Source organism: Miniopterus natalensis, chromosome 1 (assembly GCF_054644295.1).
Source record: "Miniopterus natalensis isolate mMinNat1 chromosome 1, mMinNat1.hap1, whole genome shotgun sequence".
Lineage (NCBI taxonomy): Eukaryota > Metazoa > Chordata > Mammalia > Chiroptera > Miniopteridae > Miniopterus > Miniopterus natalensis.
In genome coordinates, this window is record NC_142081.1 from 66,535,339 (window position 1) to 66,563,287 (window position 27,949).

Here is a 27,949-nt window from a genome sequence, read left to right on the forward strand (position 1 = left end):
CATTGTGGCTCAATGGTTGAGCACTGACCCATGAACTAAGATGTCCCAGTTCGATTCAAGTCAGGGCACATGCCCTAGTTGTAGGCTTGATTCCCAGTAAGGGACATGCAGGAGGCAGCTGATTGATGATGTTCCTCATTGATGTTTTTATCTCTCTATCCCTCTCTCTTCTTCTCTCTCTAAAAATCAATTTAAAAAAAATTTTTTAAGTATTTACTAAAGACAGCAAGTGACATAGGAATCACTACACCTAAATTTTTAAAGAGTCAGTCAAGAACTAAACCATTAAATATTAACTGGTCCAGCTAGATAGACAAAATAAGGAATTAGATGATAAATAAATTAGTGGCAAAAACAATTAACTAAAGAAAATGTTATTGGGTCCTGGCTGGGTGGCTCAGTTGGCTGGAGTGTCATCCTACACACCAAAAGGCCTAGGGGTCAATTCCTGGTCAAAGTGCATACTGGAGGCAACTGATCAATGTCATTCTCTCCCCCTTCCTCTCTCTCTAAGAATCAGTAAAAACATATCCTCTGGTAAGGATTTTAAAAAAAGAAAATGTTATTTGACCAATTGTATAGGGATACACACTAAAGTCCTTATCATATTTTGCCTAATTCTAATTAAATTAGGCTTTAGGGTAAAAGATGAGGGGTAGGCTAATTGGAAGATGCACATAAGCAATAAACAAAGATCCTCCGACAACCTATTATGCAGATATAACTGGTTAAGTGATAGAGGAAGGGTTTGAACCCAGTCTGACTCCAGAACCCATATATAACTACTATACTATGCTACCTCTCAACATCTTTAATTGACTTTAAAAATTAAATTTTTAGCACCTTAGCAGAACTAGCCATGCCACAAAGCAGAATTTTCAAAGATTCATGTTATGTCAAAGCTTCTCAATTTCAATATAAGCCTTACCATAAAAGAAAAATGTTGTCATCATCTATTGTATATCTAAGACTCATAACACCCAAGAGTCTCAAGGCTGGGAAAGAAGTTTCTACAAACTCAGATGTAGTTTTGGTCTCCTGAAGTTTCATTTCTGCAAAAGACATAGAGCCAAAGGCTAAAGAAGTATTGCAAGTGCTGATGTTACTTTGAATTATTTCTATTTCCTGTATTTCACCCTCATATGTACCCCAATTCTCTGCAGAAACATGCAGGCACAGGTAAAAATTACAAACTTGTCCCATATAGGTTGCTTAAAAATAACTCAATTATATATGAATATAATAAAGTAGGAAAATACAAGTTAACAAGATCACCCATGGAACCCAATTCTAGAGACAATAACCGATAGTATTTGAGTATATCCTTTCAGATGATTTCTCAAGTAATAAGTATATACAAACATGTAGGCAGAAAAATGATTATATGTTTTGCTCTGTAACTTGTTTTTAACTTAATGTATTATAAATACTCTTCCATTTCAGGAAAGGTAAACCTGTACCATAACTTCTAAGTGACTATAATCTTGTATTGTATTCTATAATCTTGACAAAATTGATTTAACCAACTCAAGGATTCTCTTAATCTTATAGACTAGTAAAATAGTGATTAGTTAAAAACTGCCAAGCAGTTGACAGAATTATACCAGTTGTCAGTGCTTTTTCTGTACTGTTTGAATTTTTAGATTAAAGCACAACAAAGTGTTGTAGTATCAAATTCGCAAAGATTTAGGAATTACTTGGGATCATGGGATAGATCCCAGTAAGTATTCCAAGAAGCAGAATTCAATTCCAGGTGTTTGCCCTACCTTTAGTCTGCTCAGAGCATGTGTTTAATCAGGATGATCAGCTGAAACACGGACTTAACATGCATTTCATCATGGCAAACTGTAAATGACTGGTGAAGGGCAAACCAACACTAGCTCCTCGGCCCTAAACCAGGAAAGCCTGTTAAAGTTAGAACTAAGGCTTTTTCAACTACTAAATTTCAGCCACTAAGAACACTGGTCCCCAAAACTTGCTCGGTGACTGGAAATCCAAATGAGATAAAAAAATGAAGGTTTTTCTTTCACACTTACCTCTGGTAGCAGATGAATCCAGCTTCTATCTAGGAACAAAGTTGAACTATAGGATCAACTACCTAGCATCATCTCTGAAAAATTAAAAATTAAAGGTTATGATTACAAGACTTGAATGTACACCAGCCTACTCCACACCAAGTCATACCCATTCAGCCTCAAAGAAAATTGTTTATTCATACACACACACACACACACACACACACACACACACACACACACACACACACACACACACACACACACACACACACCCTTTATTGATTTCAGAGAGAGGGGCAGAGAGAGAGAGAAACATCAATGATGAGAGAGTCGTCATTTATTGGCTGCCTCCTGCACCCCCCTGGCTGGGGATGAAGCCCGCAACCCGGGCGTGTGCCCTGACCGTGAAGTGAACCTCTATCTCCTGGATCCTAGGCCGATTCTTTATTTGAATCTCCATTCAGTAATATAAATTGACCCATCTATTTGCAGAATGTCATCAAATGCTCAAACTCAGTACCAGATTAGGGCAGAACTTCTAAATAAGCTCAGTTTTTCATATAAATTTAAAAGTTTGGATAAAGCTATACAATAAGTCTAACCATCCTCTGACAGGTTATACGGTCAACAGTCTCACATTAAGAGAACAGGTTTGCAGAAGGAAAAAGCCATGTGCTGGCTGCCATGGGAACAAATGCAGGGAGATGAGGCATAAATGGCAGGGTTACTGCCAGCCTTTCAACTTTATAGGTATGTGTAACTGCAGAACACATGTAACTAGTCATTAAATTCACAAAAATCCTTTAAAAATTAAAAGGAAAGAACAAGGCTAAGATTCAGGTAAATGAAAAGATAATCCAAAATAGTCCATTTTTTCAAAGCATATTTCAATTTCATTTGAGTAATACCAATTATATTTAACTTTTACTATGGGTAAACTCTTTATCATAATTAAAGAAAACCTTCTCTTGACATGGCAAAATTGAATTTGCATAACTTGGAGCCTAAGTTGACCACAAGATGGCAACATAAGAAATTTCAATTTCCTCTTCCAGAGCTTGAGTGTAATCTGAATTTTCAGGTGAAACAGACTGGACACAAAGTTCATCGCTGCAGACAACCTTCAGACTATACCCTATTCTTCACCTAATTACTAACTAGAAATTTTTTTCTCGTACATTTCATGGTCATTTAAAACATATTAAAAATATTACAATTATATTTTTATCATGTTCCTTTTCATGCAGCAATGATGGAATTTAAAACTTCGTAACCTCAAATACAATCTAGTTGGAAAGATAAGACTCATGAAAATTAATGTCCATGTTAAGTACCAAATAAGGGTAGAGAGAGTAAGTAATGTTAGGAAAAAATCATTGGGCAAGGAAAACTTCATGAAGAAAAAGGTAGGTCTTGAATGAGCCTTAAAATTGCACTTAAAATAATACTGTATTGAATAATGGAAAGTTGCTGAGAAGATAGATCTTAGAAGTCCTCATCACAAGGAAAAAAATGTATTGTGATGATCATTTCACAATATATACAAATATTGAATCATGTTGCATACCTGAAATTAATGTTGTATCACTTATATCTCAATTTTTAAAAATTGCACCGTCCAATAGGTTATACCACACATAGCCATGTAAATTAAAATTAAGTTAAAAACAAAATTCCCCAGCCAGTCACTTTTTAGTTGCTTAATATCCACATTTGGCTAATGGCTACATATTGAACATTACAAATAGAGAACATTTTCATCACAGAAAGTTCTATTGCCAGCAATGCCTTGAAGGGTAGATATGACTAAAATAAGCTGATGAAACTATTGAAATCATTTTACTCAAACTTTACAGCAACCCATATTTACAAGAAAATTTGAGGCTCAGAAAAGTTAAATTTTCTAGTGTCACCTAGCTATTAAGAGCTAGGATTTAAATCCAGTACTGTCAAAACTCCCTTTTTTCACTTCAACATGCCACTACCTACATGAAATAAGCAGAGCTACAGAAGATGGTTTGCTTTAGGACATAATGAGAATAACTTACTATAGGTTGGAAAGAAACTGAGATGTTTCAAATACCTCAGAGACATAATCAAAGTGTTATTTTACCCTTTGTTATTTTACTTGAGTGCTTTAATTATGTAAAATGCCTTCAGAGCAGCAGCATTTGAGATTAACTAAGGAAATGTAGATAGGAAGCAAAACATGAAGTCAGAGGTTTCTGCAGTTTTAATGTCTACCTCAAAACTCCATGATCCAAATACATCTTTGTATTTGGAAGAATAATTACAGATTTAAAAGTGCAACTTCTCTGTCTCATCTCACAAACAAAACACAGATTGCAAAGGGCCTGGTCTTTGTTCTTACCACATAGCACAAAGCCTAGCACATAAATCCCAATGTTAAATGTGCAATGCCTTCCCCAAAATATGATGAGAATTCTAGTCATGCTTCAGCAAATGCCATTCTACCACGTGAATGGCCACTTCATATTTACTGAGTATTTACTTAGTATAAAGTAAATACTTTGTAAATCTTCCATAAACAATCAGTGACCACTCCTTTGTTCCCTGTGAAGAATGCTTCAAAGTATTGGTGCTCATAGCCAAAGGGTTCATTTTATATATGTGAACAGGTACTTCAAGAAGGCCTGATACAAACTAAAAGTTGTTAATACTAAATCAACTGATGCTTGTTTTATTGTACTACCACTCAGTTTTACTTGGTGCCTACTGTGTGTCTAGCAATTTGGGATGCTACAGGAACTCAAAGAACCTCCTATATTTTCTTGATAGAAAAGACACTTATGTGTGACAGAGAACACTTTAAGGCATCGTATCTTGGTCAGAGCTGAAGTACTTGCCTTTATGGTCCAATCAGCGCATAACCATTCCTACTGAGAATGTCCAAATCCAAGCCCACTTGATTTTTAGGGGGTCTGCAGCAGACGTAATAGAGGCTTTCAAATGCCACTTCTGGGCTGGCACACAGGGTGCTGAAGACCCAGGTCTTTCTTCTTCAGTGGATTCCATCTTTAACCTGGAGCAAAGGAAAATAAACTGGTTGCTTTGCACAGTTCTCTTTTCGAGTTAACTCTATAGGGCGCTACTCTCAGAACAGACTCCCAAGTTTTGTCCCCCACCCACCGTCAGCTACTTTAGCCAGGAACAGTGATTGTTATAACCTCTCAGTGCAGGAGGAATCCACTCAGAGCATATATGAAATAAAAGTGGTGAGATCAGAAACATGACTAACCATGCAGTTTAGCCCAAGAGACCACCATTTCACTCAGTCCCATTGCTGATGGAGCAAATGAAAATACAGAGCCTGAGGGCTTTGGATCAAAACAGCAGGAAGGAATAACTTGAAATCAGGTTGCAAGAGGAAGTAAAGCCTTCTACTCTGCTAACTTGATATTTTACCTATTTCATACTTTGCCTATCTTAAAATATATAAAGCACTTCATATATTACATCATTTTGCAAGTACTGTGTCATCTCCATTTTACAAATAATGCAAGCAAGGTTAGAGAGACTAAATGGCAGGCAACTTAGCTTAGTGGTTAAGATAATGGATGTAAGTTGGGCAGAAATGGATATGAATCTTGGGTCCCCTACATATTTGCTGTGACCTTGGGGAAGGTATGCAACTTCCCTAAGCCTCAGATTCCCTTCTGTAAAATGAAGACAAATACCACCTACCTCCTAGAACTGTTGTGAAGATTAAATGAGGTAAAATATATAAGACTTGAATGTTTGCCCTGGCCAGTGTGACTCAGTAGTTAGAGCCTTGGCCCAAAAACCAAAGGGTCTTGGGTTTGATTCCCAGTCAAGGGCACGTACCTGGATTGCAGGTTTGATCCCAGGCCCAGTTGGGGCACATTTGGAAGGCAACCAACTGGTGTGTTTCTCTCACATGGATGTTTCTCACTCTCCCCCTCCCCCCCTTTCTAAAAATCAATGGAAAATATATCCTCAGGTGGGGATTAACAACAACAAAAACTTTAATATGTTGTTCCTATTAAGTGTCTAAGCTCAACCACCTAATGAGTAGAAATGCAGATATTCTACTTAAAAATTTCACTTTCCATAACAATCTTGAAACCAGGAAAGTCACTCATAAGGTCCCTTCCAAATCCAAGATTTGACATCTTTTAAGAGAATTTAGTTCCCTGTTCCCCTCATTCCCTAACACTTAATAGTGAAAACTCCAATGTGGTCTATATAAAGTTACTCAAAAATGAAAGCATACTTCCATTGGAAAGAAATTAATTTTTCTCCCAATCAGCAGAGCTTCCTCACTAGAAAACTAGATGTTTCACAAGACATGATCTTAGCTTTCTAAGACTTTAAAAACAGCTTTGGAGAGCCCTGGCTAGTGCTGTTCAGTGGTTAGAGCATCGGCCCTCGAACGTGTGGGAGGCAACCAATGGGTGTCTCTCTCACATCTATGTTCCTCTTTCTCTCCCATCCCTTCCTTCCACTCTCTTTAAAAAAATCAATGGAAAAATATCCTTGGGTAAGGATTAACAAAACAAAAAAAGCTTTGGAGAAATTCCCAGAGGCTTCCTTTTTTATTTTGCATGTTTACATCCCCCAAAAATTAGTTTTTCCTAACTTAATGCTAAGATATGAGTTTACTCACTCAACACCATTTCAGGAAAATATCCTGCACACATTTTGCTAAGTAAACACTGCAAGCATGCTCCTTCTCGCCTTGTGAATAAAGACCACATGGTTTCTCTGATTAATGTTGCCATTCCTTCTTGACATTAAATCCCTTAAACTGAAAATGTACTCACATAAAAGCCACCAACATGGTGTTGCTTTTAATAGAAAATTCTTTATTGCTCAAGATATTTATGGTGTTGGTTGGTTTCTAGTCATCACTATGTTCACAAAATAAATTTAAGTAACAGGAAACATGCACATTGAGAGTCCTTATAAACAAGGACATACCAAAACCTGAATGAAATGTCTTATGTGACAACTAACTTATGTACAAGGTTATTCATTTTGGAGGAAATGAGACTGTAAACCACTTAAATGTCCAACAATAAAGATTAAATAAATTATGGTTATGCACATACATTGGATTACTACATAACCATTACAAAGAATGTGGTCACTCTTTATTCATTTGGAAATCTTAGGTGGAAAAAGTAAGGTACATGGTAGAGTATGTATATTGAAGAGGGGAGAAGTACAAATATTTGCTTACGTCTGCACAAAATATCTCAGGAAGAATACCCAAGAAACTGCTAACACTGTTACTGGGGAGGGGAATCAACTGGCTTAGCAGACTTCATTGTTAGTCCTTTTTGAATTTTGAACCATGTGAATGTATTATCTATTCAAAAAACATTAATACAGCTCGAGAATGATAAAAATTATGGGAGGTCTACAGTTGGCTATTACTACATTCCATATACTAGTTCATGTCTTTCTCACATCTTCTACCTGTCAGGATAACAGACATACACTTTATTCCGGCTAATGTATATTAAAGAGAAAAATGGGAATCAGGGTGAAATTATACTCAAGGTCACTAGGCAAAACTTTTTATGAGAAAAAAGGTATACTAAATAAATTTGTTGCTTTTAAAAGTTACCTAGCATTTATTATACACCAGCTAGTGCCTGGCCTTCATATGTTTTGATCCTCAAAAGCTAAGGCTCAGGCCCTAGCCGGGTAGCTCATTTGGTTAGAGTCATCTGGATATGCCAGGGTTGTGGGTTCGATTGATCCCTGGCCGTCAGGGCACATACAAGAACCAACCAATGAGTGCATAAATAACTGGAACAGCAACTGAGTGTTTCTCTCTCTCTCCTTTCCTCTCTAAAATCAATTTTAAAAATTTAAAATAAAAAAATAAATAATAAAAGCTGAGCCTCAGAATAGTTCACTGACTCACCAAGGGTCAGTGGAATGGTAAACCGTGGCACTGGAATTTGATTTAGGCTTGCCCTAAGCTAAGGCCCCTGATCTTTTTTTAGTAAATCTTAAGCGTTAAAGGGCACCCTCACCACAGTGAGGACATTAAAATTGGGAGCTACTCTTAGAGCTCACTAAAACCATCTAACTTCAGAGTTTGCTGCTTTGTCTCACTAAGAAAACTGGAAGGCTCTGAACAAAGACCAGAGCAAAGACAACATCCACGGCAGCTCCCATGAACCCACTAAGGACCTGGGCCCTGCAGACACAGAATTATTAAAATGTACTGGTCTGAACCCCTCCCAAGATCAATCACCCTCTCATAATTCGAAACAGCACTAGGCGAATAACAATACCCTATTATGTAAAATGAATCCAGGCATTTTCCAGGAACACATGCACTGTGTGCACACAGCCGGGTTTATTGTTCCTAAGTCACCAGTCTCTCAGGAAGGAAGGGAGACCCAGCACTGCTGAAGCCCACGTGCAAACAAGCCAGGCAGAGCATTTCACTGCCTTCCTCCAGTCTCCACCAGCCAAACTTAATCACCTTATGACTCACACACACTCCAATGCTGGCTTGAAATAAAGGCCTGCCACCAGGAAACGGGGCCCAAATGGAAGAGAAATTCAAAACAATTCGGGGACAAAATTAAGTGCACACTTACCAGTCCACCACCAACTGGAGAGAGAGAAAGTGGAGAGACAGGAAGCGGCTTTAAGAAGGGGCCTCAGAGTCTGATTGGCCGATGAGTTAAAGGCAGATTCCTCCTCCTTCACCTTAAAAGGTACTGAAATAACACACTCCCTCCTTCACCAGCTTATTTCTTAATGAACCAGTGATGCTACCTGCACTATTTTAGGTTGAACTTTTTAAACCAAGTTTCCTTTTGAGTTAACGTACCTAGTACAAGCAATCGTGGGCTAATTCAGGCTATTTATAAACATTCTTGTTAGATGGGCCTACCGCAAACAATTTTCATTCCTTTAGGCCAATTTCCCATCCTTTGTGACCTCGACATGGTTAATTTATGCAAGGTAATTTATGCAAGGTTTCATTATAAACAGTCTAAGTCTCTTCAAGTTAGAATGTACCTTCAGGGTAACATTCAAGTTAACAGGCTTAGTGGATAAAACCTGTGAGGTTAAAGGCTTAGGCTTTGAAGTAAAACTTAACTGTATAAACAAACCTTGTTAAACTAACCCTTTTCTTTCTAGTTACTTTTTCACCATTTACTACCTCTAGCTCAAGCCCCTTTGACTTCTCAGTTCTTTACAAATTTATTGTCTAAATGGTATAAAAGCTTCCTGCTCTTGACACTTCTTTGGGTCTTTGTTCTCTTGTGAAGTCTCCCATGTCCATGTAAAAATTCATAAAATTTGCATGCTTTTCTCCTGTTAATCTGTCTTTGCCAGTTTAATTTTTAAGCCCAGCCAGGGAACCTGAAGGAGTCAAGGAAAACATTTTTCTCCCTTATAGTAGCAAATGAAAATCTCTATTTCAAGGTGCTACACAAGAATATTCTGGGATGTGTTTCATGTAAATTGTGATCATTTCCAGGATACTTTCTAGCTGCGTAATCTAGAATGAATTTCTTAAACTCTCTGAGACTCAATCTTTTCCTTTGTATCATGGTGACAGTAATACCTTTTGAGAATTTGTAAGAACTTTAATGTCATAAATTGTAGCCCAAAATTTGGCTTTTTGAAGCTTGAGCTCTGAAGTTGCTTGTAGAGCATAACTTCGACTTTTGGGCTTCAGAACTGCCTGCAGAGCCAGCAGCCCTCCCACCCTGTGCTGATTATACTGTTAATAAATTATACCCCTTGTATCATTGTTAAATAATACTCCCTGTACTATAATTGTGTGATCAAAGACAGCCTTTTCAAAGACAGGCCTGGGCTGAAACTAGGACTTGATAAATGCTTAATTATGTATTACCCGCTGTTCTCACCTTACAACCCCGCCAGCTTCATCACTGAGTCAGCCAGCCATTGAAAGTACAGTTGCTCCCACCAATCAGAAAACAAATTATGTAAGTATGTGGTCTTGTTTCCCCTAGCAGTCATTTCTTTGATCAACAGCACCTTCCAACTTGCCTTTATAAGCCCTGCCCTATCCCCTCCATTTTGGAACATATGCTTGGTTCATACTGAGGACCATGTGTCCCAGTTTGCAAATCATTACCTGAATAAACTCTCTTTAAATTATTTAAAAGGGTATCTTGATTTTTTTTTTGCATTATTTCCTTAACATATATACAAATATATGCAAGTGTCTAGCACAATGAGTACTGCATAGTACATGCGCAATTCATATTCTCCTTCCTTGCTTGCTCAGTACCCATTCTTGTGATTAGAGGAGATGAAAAAGTGAGTAAATGCTTGCTTGAGTTTACTTATACTATTCCATTTGCCTATACATCATAAAATTGTTTTTGGGTACAAGTAAAGCAATGGAAATCAGTTTTGCTCCTAAATTTCATGTAATTACAGACCTACGTTCACCCATACTTTTCTGCTTTAGCACTAGCAAGGTTACTTTGCAGGTTTTCTTCTCCAATGAGAAGTGCCAGGGATCATTTTGGAATCCCAGAAGGATGATTGTAGGGCTCTCTGAAGTCACAGTGGGAAATTAGGAAAGAGCTTTAAAATACCAAGATAACATACATAGGCAGAGATTCACAGACTCTATGTGTTTCAAGGGTTGAAAAGGAAAAGCTGCCTAATATCTCAAGTGGATTCTTGGAGAGGGGAATAAAGAAAAATTGGGTTGCAAATGTTGAAATTAGCTGACTCTACAATCCTATAGGGGGTACTAAAAATGTGGAGCCTTGAGTGACTCTCAGTGAGACATGTTTGGCCATCCATAGCACTAAATAATTGGGATCATCTGCCCTCAGAGAACCTTGCTGACCTACATACAATGATCTACTTGAACAATATGATCATTCCAGCACTATATGTTCATGCAGCCACACCACGTGAGAGTGAGTGAAACAGATTCTGTGTTTTGGGATGTATTTGGGAGTCAGACTGCCCCTCCCCCAACCATAGGCCCAAATATTCTTAACAATTCAAGAGAAGAGAGAGGTGTGTTCTTGGTAAGGAGTTGGGAACCAACAATCTCCCCTCACTCCACACGCACCCTGAATTTGTGCAAGAATTCATTTTGATTATATATCTATAGTTACCAAATGATATAAAGATTATATAGAGTATCACAGATTTAGCCCATTATCCCCAATTCTTGATGGTGTCATTATAGACAAAAACAAAAAGAAAGCAAAACTCCCCCCTCAAAACACCCTTTCAGAAACATCCATTCCCATCCCTCTCTCTAATCACCTCCTGTGACAGCTACTCTGTTCATCTCTGCTGGTCCTGCACTTACATTTCTCTTCATCTCCATTCCACTTCCGCTCTTCCTTAGGGCTCATCTTGTTGTGTATAGTCCCTGACCTTGAGATTCCTGGGATCATTTTAGGCCCCTTTGCTTTAATCACAATCCTTCACAAGGCTTTTTGGCTAACTCCCTGCTTCTCTGGACCTATAATTCCTTCCCCTTTCCACCTTATCCTATCAGTTCCTGCGCTGATCTTTTTTCTCTTCTTTATTCCCCATTCATCAGGCACTGGGGATCTCCTGAAACTCGGCTACTATTTTGCTTTCCAAAAGTTGAACAAATTTATGATGCCACAGCAATATGAGTGCATGGAAATGGTATCTTGTTTTAATGTGCTTCATAAATTATAAATACTCGAAAAGTTTAAATATTAACTACAGTCACAAATTTAAAGTATCAAATTTTTTCTAAGGTTTAAGCTCCTTAAAAAACATAGCAATATAATGATTACAAGGCCAAGCACTAAACTCACATTTACACTCTACAAATTGTGAACAAAAGGGGGGCTGCTATGCAATAAACCTGACGAGCTCAGGGGGCCACAGGACAGGCCCGGCTAGCTCAGTGACCAAAAGGAACCACACGGGAGGATGGGAGCAGGTAATGTCAGGTAGTCACATCCTGGCCTACAGCTTCCTTAGCAGAAGTCAACCTTTACCTTAAGTGAGCTCTGTCCATGATTCTTATGCATCTAGGACAACAAACCTTTGAAATGTCACAGTAATTTTCTTTTCCTACCCCTCAAAGTCACAGCTGAGGGCATCAGACACAAGGTCACCAGAGCGTGGCACCGCAGAGCCCCTCACTGTGACCTTGCTCCCGGCAAGATCCACGCGCTGCAGATGTTCATTATCAACTGTCCTGTACCCACCAGTGTAAAAGAAGCATGTGTCTCTCCATTGTGCTCTTCATCCGGCCCTTGCGATTTTCCTGCTATGCTCTCCCACGCCCTTCACCTACCCCTAGTGCCTTTCATGTACCTTCTTTATGTCTTCCCCTTTGATTCTAATGTACAAAATAAACTGCAAAACCGCCATTCTCCAGAGCATCTGAGATCTTGCTCCCTGACATATGTCGTCAGTTGACCTCCAGTAGACTTGTAAAAATTCTCTACAGGTTTGGGTGTTTCTTACATCAACAAAATACTATTGTTTAAATTTTTATCTCTTCTTTTTCCCTTTCTCTTCTTCCTCCTCTCGTCCTTATTTTCCTTCTGCTCCTGCTATTTTTCCTCATTTTATTTTATGTATTATAGGGCATCATAAATTTTACTAGAAAGTATTTTTATATCTTTTTGGGACCCACATAAAGAAAATAACTCATCTATTTATAGATTGCTTCAGATCCGTGAAGTTGCATGATCTTATGTATGAACTAAATGATTCTTTATCAGGATATGGGTACTAGTCGCTTAGTCAGATGTGATACAAAGCCAAACAACTGGTCATTAGGAGACATCTCTGTTTTAAAGACCTATTTGTTTAATCTTGGCTTCATAAATTCCCACTTATCATAGATTTTACTTTTTGAAATATATATGAACACTTTCCCAGTAATTATGTACCTGTATTCTAGCTTGATTAATCCATTTTTCTGTCATTTTAATATGCTGATCTAGAATAAAGATAACATAGAAATTTAAATAAATCTTAGGAATACCACATTATAATCAGTGATACCACCTAAAATGTTCACTTATTAGGATATGAAGTCTTGATTTGCACAGTTAATTCTTCTCTTTAGTTATACTTATTTTGACTAATTTATCATTTCCTCTTAGTATTTTTCAATTTACTATGACAATTATAAACATACAGGAAAACAGAGAAAAGAATATAAATGGATACCTATAGGCCTATTATCTAGATTTAACAATTATCTATATTTTGCCATATTTGATTATTTTGGCTGAAGTATTTCAAAGCAAATTCCAGATATAATGATATTTTACCCCTAAATACTACAGCATGCATTTTTAAGAGTATTTTTTTTTTTAAAAAAAAAAAGTACATTTTTAAATCCTAACTACAATACCATTATCACATATAATAAATAATTCCCTAATGTCATCTGATACTCAGTCCATATTTACATATCCCCAGTTGCTTCCAAAAGGTCTTTTATTTCTGGCTTGTTTAAACCAGCATCCAAATACCAAACACTGCATTTGGTTGTTATGCTTCAAAAGTCTCTTTTAATCTAAAACAGTGCCAACCTTACAATTTTTATCTTATAACAATTTATTGAAGAGAGTAGGCCAGTTGTCCTGTGGAATATGAATTTTCACTTTTATATCAGGTAAGACTGAACATTTTTTCCACATACTTGCTTATCATAATGTAAACCATTTATTCATATCTTTTGTCCACTTATCTACAGAGGTTTTGATTTTTCTTATGACTTTGAGACAGCTCTTTATTTGTTAAGCACATTTAATTCAACTTTTAAACACTCCACAGCTTTCCTTTGGGCTGTTTCAAATTCTTTCATTTTCTTTTTTAAGAATAGTCAAATATGTTATTTTCCTCTGTTTTCTTGCTTTGGTTAAATAAAACCTATGAAAATTATCAATCACTATACATTTGTTAAATAGTATAGATTATATGTTTATACTAGAAATTGATATGTTTTAATACTATTTTAGTTATACTTATTTTGTATCTAATGATAAAAAAGTCATATCTGCAAAATATATTTTCAGTAATTTTCACTCTGACCACCATAAAAAGTAATAAAGAGAAGAAAAAAACTAAAAAAATAAAATTTTAAATATGTGTGTGGGATGGTAATTACTGTTGTGAAACTTAAAAATACCTTAGCCTAGCAGATAAGAATAAAATTTGGAGTTACCCAGATTTCACTCTGCCCCTTAGGAACTCTGTTATGGCCTGAATTGTATCCTGCCCCCCCAAATGCATATGTTGATGTTTTAACCCTCAGTACCTCAGTATGTGACTATATTTGGAGGTAGTGCCTTTAAATAAGTAATTATGGTACAGTAGCTCATATAAGTGGGTCCTAATCCAATGTCATTAGTGTTCTTATAGAGGAGATTAGGACACAGATACACACAAAGGGAAGAACCATGCATGGAAAGATACAGGAAGAAGACAGCCATCTACCATCCAAGGAGAGAGGCCTTGGAAAAAACCAACTCTGTTGACACCATGATCTTGGATCTCTAGCCTTTAAGTAAAGGTAAGTGTGATGTATATTTCTGCTGTTTGAGCCACCCAGTAGGTGGTACTTAGTTATGACAGCCCTAGCAAACTAATACAATTGTGTCACCTTGAATAAGTTACTTAAATTTTTCTAAAGCCCAATTTCCACAGATGTAAAATGGGGATAATAATAATACTTACCCTGTAGGGGAGTTGTGAGAATGAACATAATAAGCATTAAATAATTTTTTATGAAGATTAAATGAGTTTATGCATGTAAAATAAAGCCATTAGTTCAGTGTCTAGTACACAAAGAAAGCTCTACTAAGTATTAGCTTTTTTTAAAATTTATTTATTGATTTGAGAGAGAGAAAAATATCAATTTGTTGTTCCACTTATTTATATATTCATTGGTTGCTGCTTTTATGTGCCCTGACCCGAGATCAAACCTGTAACCTTGGCGTAGCCAGGGCCTAAGTATTAGCTGTTTTTAAGAAATTTTCCATTTTATATTTTCCTATCTCTAATTAATGCCTTTTAGACCAGTCTAGCTTATTTGTGCCGTATTTAAGTCAGATGCAACAGACTTTGAATTACCACTGAAACAGATTAACCAATCACATCCAATCCAACAAACATTTGTCAAGCACCTACATTTGGTCAGATTTATTCCCAAGTATTTGATATCCTTTGATGCCTATTATGAATGGCATCTTCTCTAAAAATTTTATTTCTACTTATTTGAAGCTCTTTTATAAAGATGTAATTTTTCCTTATATGTTATTTTCTATCAGGCTTGCTAAGCTTTCACATTAAGTTAAAAAATTTATCCTGTAGTTTCTTCTGGATTTTTTCATGTTCTTAAATCTCATGAAAATAATGAGAATTTTATTTTCTTTTTTCTAAACTTTATGTTTTGATGAAGAAAAATTCTTTATTTTAATATAATCAAATACATCAATACATTCTCTTATAGTCACTGATTTTTGTCTCTTAAGAAACCTGTTCCCTACCTCAAGGTCTAAAGATATTTATGTGTATTTTCTGCCTAAGGGGTTTCAAGCTTTATTTTTGCATGTTAGTCCTTAATCCACCTGTAGTTCATACACACATACATATTAGGACAAAGCAAAATGCCTAGCCTTGCCCTGGAAACATGGCTTGCTGCCACTGGCTGCTTCTCCAGCCCTCCCCACATCCCACCTGCGGCTCTTACTGCTCCAGCCACTCATGTCTCCCTTCGTTTACTGATTCTTCTGATGCAGCCAATTCCTGTCATTTCTTTAGTGATGAGTTCCCCAATTTCCTCTCGCATTAGAACTTCCCCTTAGTACATACTATATGCTTCTCCTAATAGCAGCTTCACTTCTGTTTGTGTGATTACTTGATTAATATCTATCCCCAACTCCACTATAAGCTGAATGAAGACGTGAACTGTCTCTATTTTGGCTACACTATTTATCCCCAGTACCCAGCAAGGTGTCCAGTAAATGTTTTTTGAAGCAATGAACATACACATCTACATCTATGTATATAATGAAAATCACTAATATCAACGTTATCTGGTGTTCTTGTTAAAAATATACTGTTTTTTTGTGTTTTGTTTTTTAATCTTTATTGTTGAAAGTATTACAAATGTCCCCTCCCCCCTGGACCCCTCCCGCCAGGCCTTCACCACACTATTGTCTGTGTCCATGGGTTATGCATATAAGTTTTTAAGTTACTCTCTCCCCACCCACCCCTGCCTTCCCTCTGAGATTCATCAGTCTGTTCCATGCTTCTATGTCTCTGGATCTATTTTGTTCATCGGTTTATTTTGTTCATTAGATTCCACATATGCGTGAGATCATGTGGCACTTGTCTTTCTCTAACTGGCTTATTTTCCATAGCATAATACTCTCCTGTTCCCACCGTGCTGTCGCAAAGGGTTAGGGCTCGCTCGTTTTTCCAGCTGCACAGTGTTCCCTGGTGTAAATGTCCGAGAGGATGATTGATATGATTTCAGTGTTCTTGAACTTGTATAGACTTGTTCTGTGTCCTGACTTAAAAATATACTGTTTTTGATTCAGAGGGTCTAGAATGGGGAATCAGAGATCTGCCTTTCACGGGCGCTGCCCCAACCGTCCACGGGGCGGTGGCCCCCAAACCTTTAAGAACTCGCCCTGACCTCACCAAGCACCATCCTAAAACCCGGATGACCAGGTTTCTCCGTCTTCAAGGGCTCCCGAGTTGATAGGCATTCATCCTTCTTGCACCCCTGCATCCCTTCTCTTGCGTTTTTCTGGCTCTTCTTAGCGAAAAAGGCAGCAATTTTTCCCAGCTTCCTTCGCCGCAAAAGAGGACGGGGGGAGAGTAGTCTGAATTGGGTTATGAGGCCCCGCGGGGTGCCTCACCTCAGCCATTGAACTCACTCGGCCGGCCGTGAGTCTGTTCCAAGCTCCGCTTGAGGAGGCATCCGCCAGGCCCGCCGGGGCGGGGCCGCGGCATCTCCTGCCCAGTCTGCCCTCGCGCGGAGGCCCGCTCTCTGGGAACTCACCTCCCCGCGCATCAGGGAGGGCCCTGTTAGGGCCGCTCTTGGCCCTAGTCTCAGACCTTCCCAAGGGACATGGGGTAGAGTGACGACGCGCACTCAGCATGTAGCCCCACCGATGAGCTTCCCTCCGCCCTGGGGGAGAAACGGCATGGTGGCCAATATATAAGGATCCCGTACCTAAAGGCCTTTCACGCTTAGGGTGACTTCCCACAACACATAGCGACATGCAAATATAGTTAGGCGCGCTTCCCCGGTCCTTCGCCGGCTTCTTTTGGCCCGGACGCGTGCGCGCGCTGCGTGTTCCCGCCTTTTGGCTCGGGGCGGGCGAATCCAGGGAGAGCGTGATGATGTCAACATTCGGGCTCCATGGCGGCTCGGCGGCGGGGGACGAGCAGGAGCCAGGCGCGAGGTTCGGAGAGCATTGTTGGGGGGCGGAAGGCTGGGGGGCGGGGAGTCGTACGAAGAAGGGCGCCTTCTACTCTAGCCCCGCCCCTTCCGTGACCCGCGCTTGGCTGCCAAACTAGTTTTGCTAACAGACTTCCAAGATTTCGGTTTTCAGAGCGTGTTGGATGACAGAATTGTGGACCTATGGCAGCCAACATAGTGCCAGCGCTATTGTATATATCTAATGTCATCCAGTTAAAAGATTAACTGTAAGGTGCACCATTCATTATTGTATGTACCACCAAGAAAGGAAAAACGCTTCCAGTTAAAACATGATTCATTGTTTATGTGTCATCCACTGTAAAATGCATCCGGGTTCAGAGGTCGTAAAATGCAAGTCTCAGAGTTGATGAGCTCTCTGTTCTGTGTTACATGTTCTTAAATGCACAGGCCCGTTCTGCAGATTCACTATTGTCATCCTGTGGATTTTACAGTTGGGGCAACTGAGGTACAGAGATGAAATAACTGCTGCTAACGATTTGACTTTGGGCGGTGGGCGCACAGTGCAATATACAGATCTTGTAACATAGAAACCCACACCTGAAACCTATATGTGTCTATTACCCGTGTCACCCCAATAAATTTAATTAGAAAACAGAGAAAAGAAATAACTTCTGCTAGGTTCCACAGCTGAAAGAGACAGAGCTGGGCTGCAAGACCTACAGACTCCAGAGCACGGTGCTAACCATTATCTCATACTACCATAGGTGGTTTAATGACAGGTGTTTGGGGGGTTTGGGGACACAAGTAAACAGGACAGATAAGCAGGCTATGAGCTCACAAGAGCCCCATGGCTCCCTTTTACTTTATTATTATTATTTTTAAAATTACTGATAGTCAATTTATTTAAAAGGTTGATTTAAGCATCTGCTATGGTGACTTCAACCTCGACTGACGGAAGTAATCTGTTTAACAATCTCAGAAGGGCTGTGCAAGTCAGTGAGTTCCTTGTGGGTCCTCATCTGAAACCGATCCCAAGTCTTAGAACCCTCCCAAGGGAGTTTTTCTTGTGATTCTCAGAGTCTTAATAGGCATCTGAACTGGTCCTTTCACTTTGAGATTCTTTTCCTTTTCACTTCTGATCAAGTCAACACACACCTCCAAAGACACTGGGGCTGGTTAGGGTAATTCTAATGTGGTGAATCGCCACCTCTGGTGCCACGGGTGTCTTTCTGGAATCTTTAAAAGCCAGGGCTGTGGCTTAGATCCAACAGCGGTGAGTCAGGAACAGGAGCAGGTGGGATGGAGCTCTGCTGCAGCTGTAACTGTGTCTTTCGCAAAGAGCCTTTTACTTTATTTTATTTTTTTATTTGCCTACAATAGCAATTTAGGAAGCAATTACTCAGACTGTTATCAACAGTTATTTCTTTGTAAACTTACAAAACCATCCTAAGCCATTTCTTTAAAAAGAGGCTGTTTTTTAAAGTAGGATTATGTTCACTGTATACTCATTCTTTGTTTTGCTTCTTTGCCCATTCTTGCCCGTAGCTTCTAAAGCATCAAATGAAACCAACACTACAGTTACAGAAGACCCTCCTCCTGCCAAGAAAACTCGAAGATGCCAGAGGCAGGAGGTGAAAACCGAGCCTGTGGCCGAAGGAAAAGCTGATAAGGACAGAACAGAAGACAAACAAGGTCAGCCTAGTGTGGTAGGCCAGGGAGGACATGGGCCAGGAAGAAGGTCTCGGAGGGGTAAGGGCGGAGGATATCTTGTTCTTTCAACTCATTCTTCAAGACATAATAACTTTCTGTCTTTTCGGCGTACCATTTTCTTGGAACCTTCAGTTTCATGATTTGAGACAGATTAAGGCCTGGGCGCATCAGGATTGCTTGGGAAGGGCAAAGTTAATTATGACACGTTTCTTTCTAACCTGTTTGATTCCCATACAAGTAGACGTGGTACATGTCTGTCTTTCCTCAGAGTCTGTGAAGACCTTGTTGTTAAAGGGCAAAGCTCCTGTGGATCCAGAGTGCACCCTAAAGGTGGGGAAGGTGAGAGACTCCTTGACCCGTTGATTTCTCAGAGAGCAGTGTTCTGTTGTCATTGGGATTCTCATCTGGAACATTGCTAGTATTTATTTCACGAATCCTCACCAAAATATTACTAGTAATTAATGTTCTGCAAGGCTAAGAGATGGGAATGGTGGGGTTAGGGATTAATAGGGTGTTTTTAACATGGTTAGCTTCTGGGGTTGTCATCAGCTTTCCACACCTCATTCTCTTTTTTCAGTTAGAAAATTATATCATTATCAAGGAAGAAATGAGAAACTATGCCCTGGTATGGCATGAGGTACTGAGAATAGGAAAAGGCTTTGAAGAATACGAAAGAGCAGGTTTTCTTTAACTGAGTTAGAATCATTTGTATTTCTGTGGTTACAAAAAGGCAACATGTTTTTATTATAGGAGTGACAGCTTATATGTGAAAGAACATACTTTTGCATTTCTTTCCCTAGAAGATGGATGTTGGTAGTGCTGGAGAATGACATGTTGAGGCATAAGAACATTTAGAGCCACACTTAGGATCTCATACAAATGTCAGTTTTTTCTTTTCTCTCTAGGCCCATATCTACTGTGAAGGGGATGATGTGTATGATGTCATGCTAAATCAGGTAAGGGGAGAAGCCATTTTATTTATGGGAATTTCTTCTTGATAATTATTGATTATCAAGTGTGTCCCAATGCCCAGATCTTTAATTCTGGAGTCCCTTATATTAGCCACATTCTCCCTAGCAGAGTCTACCTAATAGTGGAGTCCTCAATAAGGAGCAGATCTTTTTGCAGATTTCTTGTCTTTTATTTAACCTATGAACTCTCTTTTCATGTCATTTTGCACATTTTTTGACAGATTGTTAGTAGTCTTTTTCTTACTGGCTTTAAGAAACTTTTTATAATATGGAGAATACTCTTGGATCTATAACATCAATTTTCAACCTTTTTTGTCTCATGGCACACATAAACTAATTACTAAAATTCTGTGGTACATCAAAAAATATATTTTTTTGCCAATCTGAATAAAAAATAGGTATAATATTGATTCATTCACACTGGATGGCTATTGTTGTGTTGGCTGTTGTCATTTTTTTACTTGGCAATCTAAGGGAAAACAGGTCAGTGCTCCTGACTAAATAGTCAGGTATTGCATGTTTTAAAAATTCTTGTCGCACGCCAGTTGAAAATCGCTGGTCTATAATATAAATTGCTTATATGTTTTCCAAATTTGTCATTTGCCTTTTGATTTTCTTTATGATATACTTTTTGCCATTATTGAAATTTAAATTTTTATGTTACAGTTATGAATTTTTTCTTATTAATTAATCTTTTCCTCTTTATTTTTGTTGTTTTGAATAGATAATATACTTGCCTGGTTAAAACATATATCCTAATTATATATCTTCATATTTGAACTTATTGATCCATCATATATAATTTTAACACCTACCTAGTAGTATTCCTTTGTTACTGCTTCTTTCACATAAAATATCATGAGCAGATAGAAAAGATCTTAAGGCCCCTTTTTGTTCTAATATTCTATGACCTTATAATGTGAACAGGTAGGAAGGGGCAGAATACTTAACAAAGAAAGGAGCCTGGATAACCAGGACTCAACCTTATAGCACAAGCTGCTATTCCTTGTCATGGACTACTCCCTCTCTTAACTCTGAGTAAGTTACTTACCCTATACCTCTTTTAAGATACTAGTCACATTCTCTCTGAATGTCTCCAAGTCATGTCAGGTTAGTTATGGGACCAATGTGGCAGTGGTTTCTGCCTGTTCTCTGTCCCTTCCTAACATTGTCCTGCTCTCAGCTCATTGTCAAAATGCTGCAGCTGACAAAATAAAGCTTTAATTAGAACTATTAAACAGTAAATTGTCTAAACAAACAAGCATAATAGTTACAGACTTTTGAGACATCAAAATTGTTTTCATTTGAAAAATAATTGTTGGGAATGGATTGGGAGCTGGAATATGGCCTAGGAAGTATCTATTGAGGGAGCTGAAACAAGAAAAACAGAAGGAGCCAATCAATATGGGATATTTGAGGTTGGGTAGAAAGTTTTAGGAAGCTTCCAAGTGCCAGTGTGTGTTTTTTAAATACGTTTTTATTGATTTTAGAGAGAGTGGAAGGGAGAAGGGAGAGAGAGATAGAAACATCGATGAGAGAGAGACATCAGCATCGATTGGCTGCCTTCTGCACGACCCCCGCTGGGATAGAGCCCACAACCCGCACATGCCCTGCCTGACCAGGAATCGAACCTGTGACCTCTTGGTGCACTGGTCAATGCTCAGCCATGGAGCCACACACGCCAAGCCAGCCTCCAGTTTTAATTTCTAGGAATCCAAAGTTTAATATAGAAACCCTTATCCTTCTTTAAATCCTTACTTTACAGGAATCCGATTGCCTTGCCCCATGCTTTCCTTTTTCTTATGGCAATTACTGGCACCTCTGACCAAGGAAGAGTCATTGGTTTATGCGGCTTCTATTTGCAAACCTCTGTTCTTTTATGTTCATATTTGTCTCACTCATCATAGACCAATCTCCAGTTCAACAACAATAAGTACTATCTGATCCAGCTGTTAGAAGATGATGCCCAGAGGAACTTCAGTGTTTGGATGAGGTGGGGCCGAGGTAATGACTTATTATGGATTTTCTGAGTCATCATTCAGAAAGCCAGAAGCAACTTAGTGAGTGGCCAAGGATCCTCTAGTTTTAAATTGGTGTAACGGAGGCTCTGTAACCTGGGAGGGGCTTAGGAGTCAAATTGTGCTTTCTGTAATTGGGCAGTGGCAGGCATTTTCATTAGAAAGTTCCCATTGGAAAAACTATGAGCAGCCTGTTGAGAATCAGAACTCTCCGGGACAGGTCTGCTGGTGCTGCTCATTCATGGACTGTGACAGTCAGCAGGCAATTAATACTAATAAGATAGATTCCCTAAGCCCTTTCACTTTTTTTTCTCTCCCCTTCTTGTGCATTTGTTAGATGCTAAGCAGAGACCTTAGAGAGCTGGCTTGTTATTATTAGATAACTCTTTTTGGATTAGGGGACCAATCTTATGTGTGGCATTTACTTTGCAGTTGGAAAAATGGGGCAGCACAACTTGGTGGCTTGTTCAGGGGACCTCAACAAGGCCAAGGAAATCTTTCATCAGAAGTGAGTGCTAAGAAATGAGTATAAAAAAATACCCTTCTTCTTCTTGGATGTATCTTCTTTAAGAATTTTATAAATGTGATTTGGCCTAAATGTTAGTGTCTTCCCACTATGACATGCTGTGACTAGAACACCAGACTACATCCTTAGTTAGTGATTACATCACCCAGAATCTTGAAATTGACTCAAACCGGAAGATCAAATATATTTAGCACATGACCAACAATTTAGGAAATTCGGGAAAAGTGGGATGAGAATATAGAACTAGAGTTTAAAAATACTTTTACTATGGATGGATGAAGAACTTTCTGGAGTCCCTAGAAACGTTTCTTTCGGGAAAAGAAATTGGATAGGGATCTTTTGTCTTACATTTCCAATGACTTTAGTGGTGTTCCGGGGCCTTTGGGAAGCCCAAGTCATTTATCTCCAGAGCTTTACTGTTTATTCAGGGGCCTAATTTAGAATCCAGATTTTTGGAAAGTTGATGTGTAAAAGAGCTCTGTTGTGGGACATAAAGTTTGGCGATGTTCTAAAGAAACAATTGTAAGCCCCTCCCTACTGGTAGACCCTTATTTGTAAGATTTTTCTCACCACCTTGCACTCTATAGATTCCTTGACAAAACAAAAAACAATTGGGAGGATCGTGAGAAGTTTAAGAAGGTGCCTGGAAAATATGATATGCTTCAAATGGACTATACCACCAATACTCAGGTAAACCCTGACTGTACGGTTAGGGGGAAGACTTGTCCCTTAACCAGGGCGAAGTCTGACAGAATGACTTAGATCAGGTCCTAGACCAGAACAGGCCAGAGTACCTGGAGTCTTGCCGTTTCCTACCTAAGAAAAGATTACAGGTCCCTCAGGAGTAACCCTCATTCATCTTTGTAATCTTCAAGGGGCTGTAGAAGAAGATGAATGTGGTTTTTTCCGAGTCTCTGTTATTTACTAAGGTTCTTATAAAATCTTAGGTCCTGTTTCCAGAAGTTTAATGTTAGGAATCAAGAAAGGAGTAATAAATAGTCAAACAGATAAAACTACATTTAAAGTTGTCTTCACTTCTGGTTATACAGGGTGGAGGAAAAGTAGGTTTACCATTGTTCATATGAAAAATAATACAGTAATTAATAAACAATAATATAAGAACAAACTGTTTCGCGTACTCACAACTGTAAACCTACTTTTGCCCCCCATATTACTAGAAATGAAAACAACTCTAGATGTAGTTTTATCTGTTTGAGTATTTGTTGCTCCTCTCTTGATCTATAACATTAAACTTGTACAAACAATTTAAACAAACTGACAGATTTAAGACATAATAGCTGTCTTTACATGCTTAATAATATTTTATCAGGAGGGCCTTTTAGGCTTATTCTGAGTGTTTATGGGAGGCAGAGTAGGACTAGCAGGTGGAAATCATATTGAGTACTCTAACTAGGGTAATGATGGCATGGGCCTGTGTTCAAGCGGAGGCTGATGTTCACCTGCCAGGGATATTGTAGAGCCAGTCCTTGCAGGAAGCTTAAAATAGATCCTTTTAGATTTTATTATTTATTTTTTGATTATAGAATGAAGAGGAAACAAAAAAAGAGGAGTCTCTTAAGTCCCCCTTGAAACCAGAGTCACAGCTAGATCTTCGTGTACAGGAGCTGATAAAGTTGATCTGTAATGTCCAGGCCATGGAAGAGATGATGATAGAAATGAAATATGATATTAAGAAAGCCCCACTTGGTAGGACTTCAGATTCTATCCTACATTCTCTCTTCATATTTCCTAGTTCTTTAAATGAGATCTTTCATCACCATCATGATCGAAAGCTTGCTGATATTAATAAAGAAAAAGATTTGGGATGAGGGGTTGTATGAAGGGAGGGACTATTTTGATAGTTGACAGGTGAGAGTCTGTGTTGGGCAGGATATAAATACATTTTACAGGATGGGATTTGGGTTGTGGAGTCTGATCTCTTGCTGGGTCTGCAGGGAAGCTGACAGTGGCACAAATCAAGGCAGGTTACCAGTCTCTTAAAAAGATTGAGGACTGTATTCGGGCTGGCCAACAGGGACGAGCTCTCGTGGAAGCATGCAATGAATTCTACACCAGGATCCCACATGACTTTGGGTAAGGCCTGTGCTGTTACTTGACTTTGGTCTTCTACCCAACTATATCCCCTACATCACTCCAACAATTATAATCTTCTCAATCTTTCATTTCTAAGGAAATAATCATCTTGAATAGATACAGAGCCAAAATGATTTATAGATAGCCTAATTAATTGCTTTACAAGTGTGAAATGCAGTCTCCTGGACTGATTACAACCACATTGTCTAACCAGTTGGAAGTGACTAACACAAGAGAGAATGGGTTTAGTTCTCTAACCAACAGGTAAAACACCTTCAGGCATATCACGCCCTATTTCCTGTTCTTTAAGGCTGCTATTACCACACACCATTTCTGTGAACTTAAATATTAGGTATGTAAATTCACTTATCTTTGTTGATTCTGTGCTCTTATGCTTATTTTATTCCTTTTGTTGCTTTATAGAGCTCCATGAACTAGAAATAACCCTGAGTGGTCTACTTCCCCTTGGAGACAGGACTATACCCAAACTATTCCTTATTGATGGCAGTATATCTTATTTTTTAAAAAGCAACCCATAAGAAAGAATTTCAACTCTAGTCTCAAATGTCAAAATCTATATAGTTTGTTTTATCCTACTCAGAGTACATATGTCATATCTATATTCGGAAGTTAAAATCTTTTTATGGATCTCTCTCTCTCTCTGTCTCTGTCTCTCTCTCTCTCTCTCAGAAAACCCCAGTTTTCTATAGGACCTCTCTTTAGTCTGTTATTTTTAATCATGCACCACAGATTAGAGACTTATTATGGGTTATATCTCTATCCTTAGGCTCCGTACTCCTCCATTAATCCGGACAGAGAAAGAACTGTCAGACAAAATACAGCTACTAGAGGTGAGAGATGTGTGGATTGGGAAGTATTAAATCTCTTGTCCTAGGTTCTTCCCATATTGATTCTATATCTCATCTTGTCAGGCTTTGGGAGACATTGAAATTGCCATTAAGCTGGTAAAGACCGAGCTGCAAAGCCCAGAACATCCATTGGACCAACACTATAGAAAACTACATTGTGCCTTGCACCCATTAGACCATAAAAGTTATGAGTTCAAAGTAAGAAAAATGATCATTTATTCTCATACCTTTAAGACCTACCCTTCCCCACCCCACTGTTCTCTGGCTACTTCTGCTTAAGAGCAAACTTTCATATAGGGCAGAACTTCTATTTACTAGAAATTTGGGAAGATAGAGCTCTTTCTGACTGCCTTGTGAGACCATTTGGGAGCAGAAAGGTCTGTTAATTTATACCACAGGCCCTGAATTTCTTCAGCTTAGCCTGGTCTCTCACAGAGACCACATTGGCCATTTCTTTCGTTCTTTTTACAGGTAATTTCCCAATACCTGCAGTCTACCCATGCTCCCACACACAGTGACTATACCATGACCTTGCTGGATGTTTTTGAAGTAGAGAAAGAGGGCGAGAAGGAAGCCTTCAGAGAGGACCTTCATAACAGGTCTCAGTTTAACTTTGGGTTTGGGAAAACATTCCCTTGCCTGAAGTACAGTTATGGAACTTGTAAAGGATGGCAGAGACAGCTGTTGGCTTTATGCTAATAGCCTATGTTTGCAGGAGAGCAACAGAAACTCCAATAATAATGGCTTTTCCTTAGGATGCTGCTATGGCATGGTTCCAGGCTGAGTAACTGGGTAGGAATCCTGCGCCATGGGCTTCAAATTGCCCCACCTGAGGCTCCCATCACAGGTTACATGGTGAGTAGAAACTGAACCTGGAAGGAGGCACAAGGGAAAAGGTACAATAATTTTCTCAGCCCTTTTTTTCCTAGATTATGATTCGTGGTGGTGTTTCCAAGCATTGAATCAGCTTACTGTTTTTTTTTAGAGAGAGGAAGTGGGGGAGAGAAACATCGATGTGAGAGAAACATCAATCTGTTACCTCCTGCACACGCCCCAAACGGGGATCAAACGCACAACCTGGGCATGTGTCCTGACCAGAACTGAACCTGCCACCTTTTGGTATACAGGACAACGCTCTAACCATCTGAGCCACACTGGTCAGGGCCCAGCTCACTTTACTATGTTCTTTATTTAAATTCCTAAATATATCCATCCTTTCCCTCAAAAAAGCAGGGATTCACCAATGCTTATAGCTTCTCTGGCACATAACTGTGAAGGGAAATGGAAAAGGGTCTCTGTTGTGTTAGAGATTATAGAAACACAGGATCAGTGGTATGAGCCTCCCTTCTAACACAATAGGTTAAGCAGCTGACCTTGGTGTTTATTTACATATTTCAGTTTGGAAAAGGAATCTACTTTGCTGACATGTCTTCCAAGAGTGCCAATTACTGCTTTGCCTCTCGCCTGAAAGATACTGGACTACTGCTCCTATCAGAGGTAAGGCAGGAACACATCTATGATCTCTAGTTTATTATTCCTATTTTTCCAAAGAAAAGTTTGACCTCTAGAGAACTTGAGAGGAGAGCAAAGTACAATTTCCACTGCATTAGACTCCTCTGCTGTAGGGGAAGACGCACTGATGGGATTTTCTGTTGGCTTTAGAGCCATCCAATTTTCAGTAGGATATGGGCGTTCAAAGATCTTTTGCTTTGCAGGTAGCTCTAGGTCAGTGTAATGAGCTACTGGAGGCCAACCCAGAAGCAGAAGGATTACTTCAAGGCAAACACAGCACCAAAGGGCTGGGCAAGATGGCTCCTGATCCTGCGAGCTTCGTCACTCTGTAAGTACTCAGAGCTTGGAGGACCAGAAAACTCCTTTTGGCTCGATAGGACTCTACTTTCTCTATTCCAGCTTCTGAACCAGAGGCAGATATTGACATACTTTCTTCCATTTCACAGGAATGGGAGTACAGTGCCCTTAGGACCAGCACATGATACAGGAATTCTGAATCCAGAGGGTTATACCCTCAACTACAATGAATTTATTGTCTATAACTCCAACCAGGTCCGGATGCGATACCTTCTAAAGGTTCGATTTAATTTCTTGCAGCTGTGGTAATGTTGATATTAAATAAACCAGAGAAGATATCTTCAAGCAAGAAAATAGGCAATGTTGTACTTTTGAACTTTCTCATATTTTTATATAATAAAAATAGTACAAATCTACCACTGGCTTCTTTGGGCTTTACTTCTACAAACATATTTCTTCTGATGTTAGTGTGTCTTCATTTCCAGGTCAGAAAGTATAATTGTTCTTTGT

The 27,949-nt window shown here is 38.9% G+C and overlaps 1 protein-coding gene, 1 long non-coding RNA gene, 2 other non-coding genes and 1 pseudogene across 5 annotated transcripts; 1 reads left to right on the plus strand and 4 right to left on the minus strand.

Annotated features, from left to right (window-relative positions):
• Positions 1-965: 965 nt before the first annotated feature.
• LOC107526956 (uncharacterized) lies at positions 966-8,643 on the minus strand. The gene is made up of 4 exons (XR_001602233.2): positions 8,624-8,643; positions 4,886-5,061; positions 2,037-2,110; positions 966-1,052 (listed from the first exon to the last, which is right to left on the minus strand). It is a non-coding gene; the product is annotated as an uncharacterized LOC107526956 (long non-coding RNA).
• On the minus strand, positions 1,771-1,847 carry LOC148094170 (small nucleolar RNA SNORD126). Its single transcript, XR_015713693.1, has one exon. It is a non-coding gene; the product is annotated as a small nucleolar RNA SNORD126 (small nucleolar RNA).
• Positions 8,644-16,862: 8,219 nt separating the features above from the next.
• Positions 16,863-17,187, minus strand: LOC148094171 (Nuclear RNase P). The gene has a single exon (XR_015716441.1).
• A 221-nt stretch (positions 17,188-17,408) lies between these two features.
• Positions 17,409-27,855, plus strand: PARP2 (poly(ADP-ribose) polymerase 2). Of its 2 annotated transcripts, XM_016199550.1 has the most exons (16): positions 17,409-17,464; positions 18,988-19,134; positions 19,421-19,491; positions 20,058-20,108; positions 22,031-22,127; positions 22,574-22,649; positions 23,255-23,357; positions 24,212-24,374; positions 24,623-24,761; positions 25,549-25,612; positions 25,694-25,828; positions 26,102-26,229; positions 26,386-26,485; positions 27,029-27,127; positions 27,346-27,470; positions 27,589-27,855. In XM_016199550.1, the coding sequence occupies exons 1-16, from the start codon at positions 17,422-17,424 to the stop codon at positions 27,746-27,748; spliced, it is 1,701 nt and encodes a 566-aa protein (XP_016055036.1). In that variant the 5' UTR covers positions 17,409-17,421; the 3' UTR covers positions 27,749-27,855. The 2 variants fall into 2 exon arrangements, with proteins under 2 accessions (XP_016055036.1, XP_016055034.1); XM_016199548.2 differs by lacking the exon at positions 17,409-17,464 and having other exon boundaries at positions 18,741-19,134.
• Positions 18,359-18,887, minus strand: LOC107526986 (small ribosomal subunit protein uS10 pseudogene; annotated as a pseudogene).
• Positions 27,856-27,949: the final 94 nt, after the last annotated feature.

What these genes read in the sequence shown, in the direction of transcription:
- PARP2 (XM_016199548.2), top strand. Translation starts at nt 18,933, where the DNA reads ATGTTCACTGTATACTCATTCTTTGTTTTGCTTCTTTGCCCATTCTTG. An exon ending in ACTATACCACCAATACTCAG is followed by an intron (nt 23,358 to 24,211) that starts GTAAACCCTGAC and finishes TTTTGATTATAG; the next exon opens with AATGAAGAGGAAACAAAAAA. An exon ending in ACAAAATACAGCTACTAGAG is followed by an intron (nt 25,613 to 25,693) that starts GTGAGAGATGTG and finishes TCATCTTGTCAG; the next exon opens with GCTTTGGGAGACATTGAAAT.